The sequence below is a fragment of the Acipenser ruthenus genome, chromosome 12, assembly GCF_902713425.1.
Source record: "Acipenser ruthenus chromosome 12, fAciRut3.2 maternal haplotype, whole genome shotgun sequence".
NCBI classification, from domain to species: domain Eukaryota; kingdom Metazoa; phylum Chordata; class Actinopteri; order Acipenseriformes; family Acipenseridae; genus Acipenser; species Acipenser ruthenus.
The window spans coordinates 16,541,256-16,556,836 of record NC_081200.1 but is presented as its reverse complement, the minus strand read 5'-3'; the positions used below and the strand labels follow the sequence as shown (position 1 = coordinate 16,556,836).

The following is a 15,581-nucleotide window of genomic DNA, read 5'->3' as shown; positions in this document are numbered from 1 at the left end:
CGCAGAAGCGCGTTAACTGCAGTTCCTTGTCTCTGAGTCTCTTTGCCTGCCGAATACCATCTGGGCCCACGACGCTACCCTGTCACAGGTTCTAAAACATTTTTAAGTTGATAACTAACTACTAAAATAAATTAGACACACAACCAGGAAAACATAGGTATAATTTTATGCAAAAAGTAAATAAATTACATAAACCAAATCAACAGGTATTCTAAATTAAAAGAAATAAGAAATACCTCAAAAAGGTCAGAAAAGTGTTCTAAACTGTTTGCCTTTTTTAACAAGACTCATGAATGTAAAAGTGTCTCTTATTCATAAAAACAATCTTTGAACATTATTAAAATAACTCATGACATTAAGCTTTGTGAATAGGGTCCACAGTTACAACACTGTACATTTTTTGGAGGGGCTGGATTCACTGTGGTTGTGAAACAAAAAAGATTTAAAATAGTCAATTTCTGCCTTGACAACAGAATGTATGCAACATACTAATCTCATGCTACTAAGAGCCTAAGTTAACTACCGTAACTCCACCCTGTAAAATCCAGGAATCAACCTCAGCTGACCACTAATCACAGACATGCTGTTTTACCAACTGACACTGATACTATTTTGAAGGAGGGATGAGTTTAACATTTATATTAAATAAAAAGTTTTAAATTTCAACAACATATGCATGTTTTGTTCTGTTATTAAAAGGTACATAAGGACCTTTTATTTTATTGTGTTACATGTTCCCATGTGTTGCTACAACTGTTTACGTAAGGTGTGTGTATTGTTTTATTTATTTATTTATTTTTTTACATTTCCCATCTTCCTCCTGCTCACATATGTAACTGAGATGGATTTACCAGTGAGCAGGAGGATGATGGAAAATGTAGTTCTGAGAGGTCCATGCGGGTACATGGGAAGCCATTTTGAGGCAGGGAATTCAATTTAAAAGTTTAAAAAAGTGTTCAAAATGTAAAAAAAAAAAAAAAAATTAAATTAAAAAATTAAAACACACACCTTACGTAAACAGTTGTAGTAACACATGGAAACATGTAACACAATAACATAAAAAGGTCCTTATGTACCCTTTAAATGCAGTTAACTCTTCTTGTTATTACACAAGTTTCTTAGCTCAGTGATTTTTGGTGGGAAGTGTCCACAAGACTACAGTATCATAAGAAACTGGCAAATGTACTTTAACGTATTAATTTGTAAGCTAGTTTAATCAGCACTTCGTGAAGAAGCAGGGCTTCCACTTGTATAGGGGGAGGAGTTCAACCCAAAGGCTAGTTGTTCCAAGTAGTGTACATTATTTTCTGTTTTGATCTGTAACCTGTGAAAATAATAAATTAAATATTTAGCATTAACTAATGTGGCATGTTGGGATAAGTCTAGACCTATTGGATGCAGACAGAAATTCCTACTGCAAGATAGGAATGAAGTGTGCTATAGATAAATGGCAGTGAAAGGGCTATCATGAGAGAAATGGTTTTCAACCCAGTGAGGACATTTGTAACTCCCATAAATCTGTCAATTACTTACTGATGCCGCTGCTCCTGTGAATGACTTTTTAAAAAGGTATTGTATTAGATACACAAAGCAATACAGTTCTGCTAACAAAGCTAACTACTTACAGTTAACATCAGTACATCATATAGAAATGGCTAAAGCACCAAATAAGAGGACCCTGTAAATCAAATTATTTCTCAGAAGAATAAAGAAAAAAACACACAGATATCTGTCAAGCAAGATGCTTTACCAATAAATAATGCAGTTTCCTCAATGTCAAATTGCAGTCTATGTTTGTGTGTGATTGCTCTATCTTTTTCAAATAACAATTTAAAATCCATGACTCTCAACTAACAGGATAACATACTGTACAGTCCTTTAATTAAGCTATTGACCTATTAGCAATACAACAAGAAAAAAGTGGTGGCAGCACCTATTCTGCAAAGTTAAAGATTTCTGCCTCTTTCTCCTTCCAGAAGGAAAAGCTGCGGTCGATGTACTTGCTGATCTCATCATTGCTGAAGCTGCTGAGATTGGAGCCACTCTTCCTTATCAGGTCCTCTTTCTCATCTGGAGTGGCACTTTGAACAATGACTCTGGGCACCTGTCTCACTGTGGCGATGGGCTGCTTGGCAGAGTCTGTTGCCTCTGGCGGCTGATTTTGCACGTTCCCAAAGAACTTAAGTTTGATGTCCTCAAAGCCATCTTTCCACTCCCGGCTGCCTGCATCAATCTCCTCGATGACCGCCTTGTGAAAGTTGCGGACAGTCTCCCAGTTGAACTTGCCCTGGTGGTCAAAGACCTCAAAGCAGAGCAGGTGTCTCATCTTCCTCTCATCAGGTGGAAGCTCTAGCTCTAGTATGTGAAAGTAGCCCAGCATAAATAGGTCAAGGGTCAGACTGTGGTAGTCAAGGGAAGCCCCGTTCACACGAGGCAGGAACTGCTCTGGTGAGTATGTAATCGGCTGTCGGTTCAAGCACCCTATCTGTCGTGAGGGGACATGAGAGATAATGTTCCTCCATTTTCCAATCATTTTGTTGATAGCACTTCTCTGCTGGAAGAAGTGGCCTAGTTTGCCATTCTCCATGTTCCTCTTGGACTGTCCAGATTCCTCCTCACCTTTCTCCTCTACCTGCTCCTTGCATGTCTGCCCTGCAAGGCTCTTCTTCCTCTTAAGCTCCTTTATCTTCAAGGTCATGGTGTATGCTGACTTCTTCCAGTGACTGAGGAATAAGACCACAATGCGTTCTTTCCTCAGGCTAGTTGATTCCGGAACCTCAGTAGGTGCTTCCTCAGAGCCAATTCCAGACTCACTGGTATCATCAGGCTGTGACAGATAGGATTGGTCTTCCTCACCAGTCTGATTTGGTTGATCTATGGTACCTGTGATGTGAGTTTCAGCTTCAGATGCCACTGTGGGACTTTCCGGTCTATATTCTTCTATAATATCCTCTTTGCTGTCTTTGTCAAATGGAGAGGTCCTCTCCTTTGTGGGACTTTGGCTCTCAAAGTTGGACCGCAAGTTCCTGACAGACACTCCAAACTGCCGGATCTCTAGCTCAACCTTTTCCTTGGTCCCATGGGTAGAGTTTTTCCTCTCTGACCTCTCAGAGAAGACAGTAGCAAGTTCAGTGTTGGGCATCTTTGAGAACTCCTTGTTTTCTGAGTTCCCCTGCTGTTTGTCATTAAGATTGGCCAGAAGCAGGGACACACTCTTCACAATGCAAGATATCCGGTTGCACCACACAGGCAGCGGGATGTGTCCATTCTTTCCTGCGTTCTGATGCATGAACTGTGTGTTGACCGTTATATTGCTGATGGGGGCAGGCATAATGGTTTTTAGCTCTTCGGCCAACCTGGCCAGCTCACACTCATAAGCCTGACATTTCTTCTTCATCTGTTTTTCTAAATAGATGAGATCATCTTCAGTCAACAACTCTCCGAAAGGACCCAGGATTGCATTGTGAGCTTGGGAATACCTCCAGCCTTCCATTTGAAGATATTTGTTTCCGTGTTTCTTTAAATGCAGGAGATAAGAGTGTAATGTCAGTGTACTTCAATCCACACCATGCACAATAAATCAATGAATATGAAAAGGTGGAAAGAGCTTATCCTGGAGAGTGTGTTGTCACTAACGGGAGTATTGGTAATAAAGAGACAGGAAGCACACATCAACACAGCCAACAGGCAAATACAGCACAGAGGAAGAAAGAGTCCAACATTAATATAACTTGATTTATAGATCTAGCATGACCATGAGATCCTTAAATCTTCTTCAAAACAAATCTAACTTTGTACAAAACACTCATTTAAAATAGTATATAAAGAAATACATAAGAATAATAAACAATACTAATAAGAGGTGTGTAGAACTCTGAAATGGAGCCAAACCAGATGTGTGCAGGACAAAAAAGAAAAGTTGATTGGTCAGAAACAACTTTCATGGTCCTATTCCAAATTCAAATCCTACACACTCCTCTTAATAATAATAATAATAATAATAATAATAATAATAATAATAATAATAATAATAATAATAATAATAATAAATATAGCTGCAAGCAGCAATGACCGGGTTCCAAGCATATTTCACACGTGGCGTAGTAGCCCACTGGCCTCTACTAATCTGTGTAGCATATTGTACCATAGGAACATATGTGGGTTGCTAGATTTGTGTTCATAGTAACCATTACCCTGTCTGCACTCTGTAAGGAGGTTTAAGCCAGTTTTGCATTTGACCTTAAGGAGAGATCAGAGGTCACAGCAAGGCATTTTTTGAATACTGCATACATGGGCTCCTATATATGTTCCATAGTAACCATTACACTTTCTGCACTCTGTAACGAGTTACAAGCTAGTTTTGCATTTGACCTTAAGGAGAGGTCAAAAGTCACGGTCAAGTTATTTTTTGAATATAGCATATATGGGTTAATTTGTGTATTCTATAGTACCCATGATGCTGTCTAAACTCTCAGAGGAGTTCTAAACAAGTTTTGCATTTGAGCTTTAGCAAGGTAATATGTGCAAATATGTGCAATTTGACCATAGCTGAAATTTGATTGTTTTTTATGTAATGAGTTGCTTTGAACAAACTTGATAGACAACTTTACCAAGGCCATGTATGCAAAGTTTTGATTCAATCAGCATAATCGTTTCAGTGAAGAAGTCGTTTGAATATTTTCGACAAATCCAATATTATTATTATTATTATTATTATTATTATTATTATTATTATTATTATTATTATTATTATTATTTATTTCTTAGCAGACACCCTTATCCAGGGCGACTTACAATTGTTACAGGACATCACATTATTTTTTACATACAATTACCCATTTATACAGTTGGGTTTTTACTGGAGCAATCTAGGTAAAGTACCTTGCTCAAGGGTACAGCAGCAGTTTCCCCCACCTGGGATTGAACCCACGACCCTCCGGTCAAGAGCCCAGAGCCCTAACCACTACTCCACACTGCTGCCCTATTGCTGCCAAACTATGTGACCGATCGACTTCTCTTGAACAACTGTAAATCTAGGCCATGGGGGGAGTATGTGCACCAAGTTTCAGATCTCTGCTGTAAACTGGTTCAGAGAAGATTTTTTTAAATTGTCCAAAATTCTCGAAAAATCCAATATGGCCACCACATCATGTGACCCATGACATCATTTTCGCTCTAACACAACTTCTCTTAGGTGCCTACCACCCTACCAAGTTTCGTGAGTTTCCGTGCAATGATGTTGATTTCAGAGCCATTTGAAAAAAAGAACGGAATAAAAAAAAAATCCTAACAGAAACAATAGGCTTCCCAGCCATTCTGGCTTGCAAGCCTAATAAAAAACTTAATTGCTTTGACCCCTAATAATAATAATAATAATAAGCTTGTTATTTCAGAGTACGTTAGGAAAGGCTTCACACCACACAGAACAGATTGGGGAGAAACCCCTCACAAACAGATACCTTTCTCCTCTGCTCCTCCTCATCTTGAAGCCAGGCCTGCAGTTTGTGCACCATCACCTGACGTTTCCACTCCGCGATTGGGCGTCCCTTCTCATCATGGGTGGGGACTAAAGAATCGATATCCACCACGTTCACATCCTCAGCAGACAAAGCCACTGTCCCATTCCCTGTGGAATCTGCCTTCTGTGGAGGAGATGTTATGAGAGATAATAATGTAATTGTAGCTAAGAAAATAGCACATTTTCTATTCACTAATATGACATGGTACTGCCTGTCGCTGGTTCTTGAGTGGATGTTTGCCTTTATGGAAGCAGCTGGGCCATGCAACAGGAGATGTGTTGCTAGGCAACCAATTGAGTAGGTAGACTCGCCCGGTGCTAAGCTGATCGGGAGGTCCTGATTGGCTAGGGGGCGTGCCCAGGGAACTTGCAGTTCAAAAAGCATCTCCGCCACAGCTCAGGGCTACTGCACAGTCATAGCCATACAGACGGGCACTGATTGCTGTGTTTACATAGAGGAGGAGAGCGTCTGCTCCATGGAGAGAACTACTACACGAAACCCTTCCACTCCAAGACGGTGCTCGTGAAGGCATTGCCCAGCCAAGGCCGTTTGAAGAGGCCAGAGTCGCCATGAGGATGCCGGGAGCTCAGAAGTAGGTTAATTTAGGGGATGCTGATCCGAAACAAGTGTAGAGAGGGTGTTCATAGTGTAGTAGGTTCCTGGAGCAGGACGTCTCTTTTAGCAAGGCTAGCCGCGCTCGCTTTGTGTGGCAACCTTTTATTTTTAGCTTTGTTTTGTTTATTAAATCTGACATTGAGACTACCATTGCTGGTACCCTAGTGGCAGCACCTGTGTGGTGTGTCAACACCCAATGCTCTGCGTCTGATTATTATCCAGTAATGACCCACATATGTAGAGTCGCCCTGTTACAACTCATTATATTAGTATAGGTCTCAGTTTTTAAAGAAATACATGTTTTAGAAAACATGCATTTTTACTTTAAAACATGAAATCTAGTTCTACACAACGTTAAAGCAATCTCTATTTGCAAGTCATGCTTTTTACTGTCTTGCACATTCACCTGGAGGTGTTTTTATTGGTGTGTATATTTCTTAAATTTATATATTTTTAATATATGGCCTTGGAGCAACTTTGAAAGCCAGGTCTCAATATTTGTACTATTTACACTGCCGAACCTAAGAAACAGGCGCTACCAAGCTACCGAATCCTGGCCCAGTCTAGGAAGTCTCCTCCTGGGCTAGCGGGCGCCTGACCTGAAGGGTTCACAGTGTTAAATATACTGCAGGGCTCCCCACCTGCCCTGTGAACACTGTTGTGATCCCTTGCTTCAATGTTTTTGTCGTCTTCATTTCATCAAACAGACATTTGTTGTCGTTACTGGGCAGCGTCATGTTGAAAGATTTAATCTCTGGAACAATACAACAAGAAATGTCATGGAGTCAATGGTAAAACAATAATATTAGCAATTAACTTAAAAGCCTTTAATTGTCTATAACACAAGCAGGCAGACACTATTTAAAAACATAACTGTATTATAGGATTGTACAAAATAACTGTAATTATGGTTTGCACTCTTTGCTCACCTAGTTGGATCTTTATTACGTTTGAGAAGGTTGTAATGAATATGATCTCAGCATACTGAACTGAATGGAAAGGCAAGGGCTGGACGAGCACTGCAAATCTCACGGTTCAAAGAGCTGTAGTTGACGGGTAAGTACATGTCTTATGCTAAACGTATACCCAATTCTCAACTGAAAATGGGATATTTGTGATACAGAAAGTCTGTTTATAAACATATTCAGATGATCCTATTAAAAGTAAAAAAAAACATATAGAAGTTAAGGATAGCCAAGATCTCTGGTCATTGATGCATCGTTTTATATTCAATACTATAAAATGAGGAGGGCTTCCTATAAAAGTTTACCATAATAGAAGCATAGCAAAGTGTAATAAAGCACAGTGAAAGCACGGTAAAGCATGTTAAAATAACACTGCAAAACATGATAAACTATAGTACATGTATAACCACGGGAAAACTGCAAAATTACTTTGGAAATGTACTGTGGTAAAACTCTTGTAAGGGCAAGCCCTCCTCATTTTATAGTATAGACCAGGCACGTTTTATGGTCTGGTCATGGGCTGTGAAAAGGTGAACAATGCTCATGTTGAGCTCTGGTGAAGCACAGATCCCCGCTTAAACCAACCCTTTGTGTTCTGATTCTTACCTGTAGATGTCTCATCCCATCTGTGTGTTGGTGCTTTCTGGGCCCCTGAGTTTTTGGTTGGAGGTAAAGGTGGTGCTGGAGGAAGTGGAGGCATGTCCAGTGGGGGGCTGACCAAGGGCTGCTTCTGAAAACACAACGATCAGATACTGGTTGCCAATTAATTAAATCCCCTGCCATCTGCTGCAGCCTTAACCATTACCAGAACCTCCAAATAAAGTTCCATTCCATGGCCTTTGGGATGACAATACAACCAACACAAGAAAACGGCTTTCAAGGAAAGCATTAATTGAAGGTCATCATTATTGCTGATCACCAACAGAGAGCTGAGGTGATATTGATCAGGTTTAATCTACAAGGGGTGCAGACCAGATGGCAATGCTGTAAAATACTGCATTATATTACATTAGTCCCATTGTTGTACTACGATTTAAATGGGGATTATTTTAATAATTCCTATTTTTTGAAAAGAGGAAAAACATGTTCCTTTTTAGTAAGGATTTGTTACAGTAGGTAGGCACATCATAACACAATGCTGTATAAAGGAGCTGGCCCATGTTATATGGTATGTGATCAAACAATACTCAGAATTACAGAATAAACAAATATGCAGGTTGTAACAAACAGTGCTTTTTGTAAATCCTGTTTTTAAAATAATGTTTGGTATTTATGAACTGTTTCTTGTCTCTTTTTATAAGTGTGTGAAATGGGTGTTTTTCATAACAATCTTTAACTTTAGAGAAAGCCGCTGAATACCATAGATTGCAAAAATACTAACTGCTAACAGAGATACATTTTTAACAACTAACTGGAATTCACTGAGATTTTATTTTGATATTTACCAACATATTTCCTCAAACAGTTATCTTGCTTGCTGTGGAAGGGTGGTGGGCAATTCACTGACACAAGGAGACAGTACTTTATTTGTAACGCCGCTCAGCGCACTGATTTATTTCGACCAGTAGAGGACGCTGTTGTCCGTGGACTGGATACTGACAACAGTAACCAGAACCACGGTGTTTACCAATACAGGCATAACAACTGCTCGTGAATAATAATGAAAACCAAAGGCGAAAGAAAAAGGGAAAATAAAACTACATACAAAAGTGCTGCTTACGCAGTGCCCCCACTGCCGCTAAGCCGGTCAGAACAGGCTTCCGTCCTACGCTCAGTTACCCTATACACTGGGATGGCCGGAGTTCCCCGTACAACTAAACACGTCCCCTCGGGTACATGATTATTTCTTTTATTTATTTTCTCTTTAAATTATTTTAAGGCTGGCTGTTTTCCCCAGCCAGGCTTGCCTCGTTTTTGTTTTAAAACTGACATCTTCTGTCAGTGTCACTCTGTGTTCCCAAACACGGCCACCCAAATGCACAACCAAGCGCAGTCCTTAAGGGCCAAGCAATCTCAGCCACTCAGAGGGAAAGCACACATACCCTCTTCCCCACCGCTCCGTGTCATCGCCATGACTGACAGGCGGATCCTACGAGACTGCTGACCTCTACCTGCAGTAATACGCATGTGCCAGATAGTCAGTCCAGATCTCACGTTACACTTGCCTATTCATATTATTTGTTTACTGACTTAAGAGTATTCCTATTGCAAGACCAATTAAAAGACAATTGACGAATGCATTATTTTCCATGAAATTTATATTTACGCTGAAGCTGAGATATTACATGAAAAGTACTGCTTGCTGAGATATAACAGTGTTGCGTGTTTGCTCAATTGTTGTCTCGGCAGTCTTGAGCTTGTTTGGGAGAAATGTATAACTAAGTGTTAATTAAAGTAAAACATTACACATATTAATTAATTATCTTTAATTAGGTATCTAAACACCAATCCCCCCAGCATAATAGTTATATGGACGACATTTTCTTCATAACACTTTTTTAATGCTTCTTTCTCCAAGAGCCATCGTGTACATCGTGATTATGCGTTGTATACATCACTTCACAATCGACCGAATTGGTGTTGACCCACCTGTACAGACTACTTGCACAAACCCCTTCTCCCAAAGCAAAGGGTTTGGGTCCTCTGTGAAATCATAGATGTTTTTTCTTCCTTATTATTTATTATTATTTATTTCTTAGCAGACGCCCTTATCCAGGGCGATTTACAGTCGTAAACAAAAATACATTTCAATAATCACAGTACAAGTATTAATACAATTAAGAGCAAGATACAATACAATCACTTCGGTTCTATTAAGTACAAGTATGACAAAATACAATTCAATAACGGAGCAGATAACAGTGTCAGTTATAGTTATCGGGATATAATTAAATACAAAATACTACAGATTAAATGACACTTGACAGATTACAGTACAGTACAAAGTACAGGATTAAATGCAGTAAAATAGGGAGCAGATAAGAGCAAGTAAAGTGCATTCAGGGAAGAGTGATGTGTCCAGATGGAAAAGCAGAGTTTCTACAGGTGCTGTCTGAAGAGGTGAGTCTTGAGGAGGCGCCGGAAGATGGTCAGGGACTGGGCAGTCCTGACATCTGTAGGAAGGTCATTCCACCACTGCGGGGCGAGGGTGGAGAAGGTGCAAGCTCTGGAGGCAGGGGAGCGTAGACGAGGTACAGCTAGTCTTCTAGTGCAGGAGGAGCGGAGAGGTCGAGTGGGGGTGTAGGGAGAGATGAGGGTCTGGAGGTAGCTGGGTGCAGTCTGGTCAAGGCATCTGTAGGCAAGTGCAAGAGTCTTGAACTGGATGCGAGCGGTGATCGGGAGCCAGTGGATTGAGCGGAGCAGTGGAGTTGCGTGGGAGAAGTGAGGCAGAGAGAACACCAGACGAGCTGCGGAGTTCTGGATGAGCTGGAGCAGACGGTGGCACCTGTTTCCTTTCTTCCTCATTAAACAGGAGCTGCCACAGAGATGTGACTCTCATTTTTCGAGATATTCGATATTAAGTAACCTAAGCGTATCTTCAGCTGCTGCTTTAAGCTTGGAAGCAGCTGTGTGTAAAATAAAAATACATGGCAACTTCCTGCTACTCTAAAGACAAGAATGAATCTACTATTGTATGCTTCTTGGAGACGTCTACAAATTCCTGGACTGTATGTCCAGCAAATTAGTTTTTAGTCAAGGCGGATTTAAATTTCAGTCATAGCATGCTAGTGAAAGCAAATGTTGATGACAAAAGTAAATGATAGCAAAAATAGATCCCTCTGGTCTACAAATCCCAGTGTACAGCTTCCATGCCTTGCCCTTCTTTCATATTTCAAGAGGCTTTTGTTCTTAACGTCAGTGTTAAAAACTCCATGGCAACCTGGCATTGCGCTGCTCCATGGTACCACATGATTCCATGCATGCTTCATATTCTGCATGTACAGTAGCACAGCGTATGCTGGACTTAAAGGTCCTGACCCTATACACACACATACTGCACACCTATTGAGAACCGATAACTCTCTTCAGAGAATACACAGGGGAGTAAAACAGACAAAGATTACCACCTTTAATCCCTCCAAGGAAAGTCCAGTCTCCAGAATGGCCCATCAGGAGAGTGATCATTTTAAATCATCAGTAATTTTGTGCAGTCTTGGGTACTGTGACAGAGATCGAATGGTGCTTGGTGTTAGATCTCCCTCTCGACCTGTGAGGGCACTGTGTAACGGGAACAGAGTACCCTTAACTAAATGGCACGACAGTTTATTCCATAGGGTAAGTGGGAGTTAGTCATTTAGGAAAGGGGCGCAGCTATGGTATCCAAACTCAATGACCCAGACGGTAAACGGTGTGGCATCCGAGGATTGGAGGAGCGGATGCGCTTGTTAACCTAGGGATCATGCGCGAGGATATAAATAGGGGACTTAGCGTACGTGATTATTATTATTATTATTTATTTCTTAGCAGACGCCCTTATCCAGGGCGACTTACAATCGCAAGCAAATACATTTCAAGTGTTACAATACAAGTAATACAATAAGAGCAAGAAATACAATAATTTTTGTTCAAGTGTGACAAACCACAATTCAATAATACAGCAGATAATAGTGATAGTTACATCAGGATATGATTAAATAGTGATAGTTACATCAGGATATGATTAAGTACAAAATACTACAGGTTAAACACTTGGCAGATTACAGTATTCTGATGTACAGGATTAAATGCAGTAAAATAGGGGGCAGAAAAGAGCAAAATAAAGCACATTTAAATGAAGGGTGATAGTGTCCCAGGATACAACAGAGGAGTTCTACAGGTGCTGTTTGAAGAGGTGAGTCTTAAGGAGGCGCCGGAATGTGGTCAGGGACTGGGCAGTCCTGACATCTGTAGGAAGGTCATTCCACCACTGTGGAGCAAGGGTGGAGAAGGAGCGGGCTCTGGAGGAAGGGGAGCGTAGCAGAGGTAGAGCCAGTCTTCTAGTGCAGGCGGAGCGGAGAGGTCGAGTGGGGGTGTAGGGAGAGATGAGGGTCTGGAGGTAGCTGGGTGCAGTCTGGTCAAGGCATCTGTAGGCTAGTACAAGAGTCTTGACTGGATGCGAGCGGTGATCGGGAGCCAGTGGAGCGAGCGGAGTAGTGGAGTAGTGTGGGCGAAGCGAGGCAGAGAGAACACCAGGCGGGCAGCAGAGTTCTGGATGAGCTGGAGCGGACGGGTGGCGGACGCAGGGAGGCCAGCCAGGAGGGAGTTGCAGTAGTCTAGGCGGGAGAGTACCAGGGCCTGGACCAGGAGCTGGGTAGCACAGTTGGTGAGGAAGGGTCGGATTCTTCATATGTTGCTCAGGAAGAATCAGCAAGTGCGTGCCAGAGTGGAGATGTGCTGGGAATAAGAGAGGCAGGGGTCCAGGGTGACTCCAAGGTTCTTAGCGGAGGAAGAGGGAGAGAGTGTGGTAGATTCCAGAGGAACAGAGATAGAGAGATCAGAGGAGGGGGAGGAGGAGGGAAAGAAAAGGAGGTCAGATTTAGAGAGGTTGAGTTTGAGGTGATGCGAGTGCATCCAGGAGGAAATAGCAGACAGACAGGTAGAGATACGGGAGGAGATGGTGGAGTCAGAGGTGGGGAAGGAGAGGAAAATCTGAGCATCATCAGCATAGAAATGGTATGAGAAACCATAGGATGCGATGAGGGGGCCCAGGGAGCGGGTGTAGAGAGAGAACAGGAGAGGACCCAAGACTGACCCTTGGGGGACTCCAGTTAAGAGAGGGTGAGGTTTGGAGGTTGCTCCACGCCAGGTTACCTGGTAAGTGCGGTTGGAGAGGTAGGAGGAGAACCAGGCCAGAGCAGTGCCAGAGATCCCCAGGTCAGCAAGAGATGATAGTAGAATAGAGTGATCAACAGTGTCAAAGGCAGCAGAGAGGTCGAGGAGAATAAGGACAGAGGAGAGAGAGGCAGCTCGGGCACACTTAAGTGAGTTGGTGACAGACAGGAGGGCGGTTTCAGTGGAGTGAGCAGAGAGGAAGCCAGATTGGAGAGGGTCAAGCAGAGAGTGGTTGGACAGGAAAGCAGAGAGCTGGCGGTGTACAGTCCGCTCGAGGGTTTTGGAGAGGAAGGGTAGGAGGGAGACAGGACGGTAGCTCTAGAGGGAGGTGGGGTCGAGGGTAGGTTTTTTGAGGAGGGGAGTGATAGAGGCTTTTTTGAAGGCAGAGGGAAAGATACCAGAAAGTAGAGAGGTGTTGAGGAGAGAGGAGATGAAGGGGAGTAGAGCAGGAGCAGCAGCTTGAAAGAGGTGAGTGGGGAGGGGGTCAGGCACACGTGGTGGGTTTGTGACCCTGGAGCAGGGAGGAGAGGTCAGAGTCTGAGAGGGGCAAGAAGGTGGAGAAGGAGGGCGAGTTAGTAGGGGATGTAGTGGGTGTAGGGGTTGGAGCAGGAGGGGGTGCGGGGGAGGGAGAGGTGTTAAAGAGTTTGCGGATATCTGAGATTTTAGAAGAGAAGAAGGAGGCAAAGTCATCAGGGGAGATAGAGGAGGGAGGAGGAGGGGGGGAGGGTTTAGGAGGGAGGAGAAGGTAGAGAATAGTTTACGTGGGTTGTTAGTGGAGGCTTGGATTACAGATTGGAAATAAGCACATTTAGCAGAGGAGAGAGTAGAGGAGAAGGAGGAGAGGAGAGTGCGGTAAAGGTCTAGGGCAGCAGGGAGTTTGGTTCTCTTCCATTTCTTTTCAGCAGATCGCAGTGTGATTCTTGCCGAGCGGAGCGCAGAGGAGAGCCAGGGATGGGGAGGGGCGGGGCGAGCAGGTCGGGAGGTGAGGGGAAAAAGGGAGTCGAGGGAGGAGGTGAGGGAGGAGAAGAGGGTGGAGGTAGCAGAGTCTACGGAGAGTTGTGAAAAGGAGTCGATAGGAGGGAGGTGAGAGAGAGCAGTGGAGGCAAGGACAGAGGGGGAGAGAGATCGGAGGTTACGGCGAGAGGTGACAGTGGGGGTAGGAGGAACAGGGAGAGGGGGGAGAGACAGAGAAAAAGAGATGAAATAGTGATCAGAGAGGTCCAGGGGGGTGACAGAGAGGGTGGAGGGGCAGCAGGCCCTGGAGAAGGTGAGGTCCAGTTGACGGCCAGCTTTGTAGGTAGGTGGGGACGGAGAGAGACAGAAGTCGAAGGAGTGAAGGAGAGGGAGGAATCCAGCAGAGTGGCTGGGGTTGGAGAGATGGATGTTGAAGTCACCCAACAGGACAGTCGGGGTAGACAGAGAGGGGAGGGAGGAGAGTAGATAGTCGAGTTCATCCAGAAAGTGAGTGAGAGGCCCAGGGGGGCGGTACAGAACAATGAGCAGGAGTTGACAGGGAGAGGTTAGTTGGACTGCATGAAATTCAAAGGTACTGACAGAGAGGGAGGTGAGATCGGAGGGGACAGAAAAGAGTAAGGAGGGAGAGAGGAGAAGACCCATCCCACCTCCCCGTCCAGTGAGACGCGGGGTATGGGACAGGATGTAGAGAGAGGACAGGGCAGCAGGAGTAACAGTGTTATCATGGGACAGCCAGGTTTCAGTGAGAGCAAGGAAATCGAGTGAGAGGTGGGAGGCAAAGGCAGATATGAAATCAGCTTTGTTAGCAGAAGAGTATCAGTTCCAGAGTGCACCAGAGAGTGTGCGGGAGGGGGGGAGAGGCAGAGAAATGAGGTTAGAGGGGTTGGAGGAGCAGCAGCGGAGGGAGGGCAGAGGACGAGGACGGGAGGACAGAACAGGGATGTGAGAGACAGTCATAGCAGGACAAGCAAGACAAAAGGCACAGTAGGAGCAGTAGGGTGGAGGGTACAGATCTGACTAGTAGATAGCTTCTTCTAGAGCCCCGTTAGTTTCGGATCTGTTCCTTAGTAAATGGTTAGTGTTGGAAACCTACGAGGAATGCTGTTAAGTGAACCGCGAGTTTTGTCTTATTTTGTCCACTGTCGTCTGTTTTTTAATAGACTACCAGTTGCACGATCCGGATCTGTAGCGAAAGCCAGCATAAACCCGGATATCACTTTCACCCCTGCATTTCACGGAGAACTGTATTACACCACTTGCATGTATTTACTATCACTAAGAACTGTGTTTGTGTTTTGTGTTTAGTGTTGGTGTGTAAACCCGGGGAACTACAAATACCGAGTGATACACGTCAGCTGTATCACTCCATCATTATTATTTACAGGTGTTTGCCATAAGGCTCTGGGCATTGTTAATTAAATCAATAAACACCCTTGCACCTGGAAATCATTGCTATGATTTCCAGGTCTGTTTTGTATCCATTCTGCATTGCACTCACCTGTATTCACTCACCACTTTGCCACAGGTACTAAAACACTTGCCAACTGAGCACTGACTGACAGCATCTTATCAGATGTCTTCCCTGTTATGACTTGTATTTTCTAGCAACACGGAGATGCAACAGAGAGACTGCATAACTGAATACCAATTACATAAAAGTCTGTGCTATATACAGTACAGTTCCCCATACTTAGTT

At 43.3% G+C, this 15,581-nt stretch overlaps 1 protein-coding gene across 1 annotated transcript in view; it reads right to left on the bottom strand.

Moving 5' to 3' along the window:
• Window positions 1–1,078: 1,078 nt before the first annotated feature.
• LOC117416762 (espin-like protein) overlaps window positions 1,079–15,581 on the bottom strand; it is a 49,888-nt gene continuing 35,385 nt past the window's right edge. Inside the window, exons 4-7 of the mRNA XM_034028154.3 lie at window positions 7,706–7,829; window positions 6,776–6,888; window positions 5,460–5,642; window positions 1,079–3,517 (exon numbers count right to left, since the gene is read on the bottom strand). Coding sequence (XP_033884045.3) covers window positions 1,934–3,517; window positions 5,460–5,642; window positions 6,776–6,888; window positions 7,706–7,829 — 2,004 coding nt within the window. The 3' untranslated portion in view covers window positions 1,079–1,933. The remainder of the gene's footprint in view (window positions 3,518–5,459; window positions 5,643–6,775; window positions 6,889–7,705; window positions 7,830–15,581) is intronic.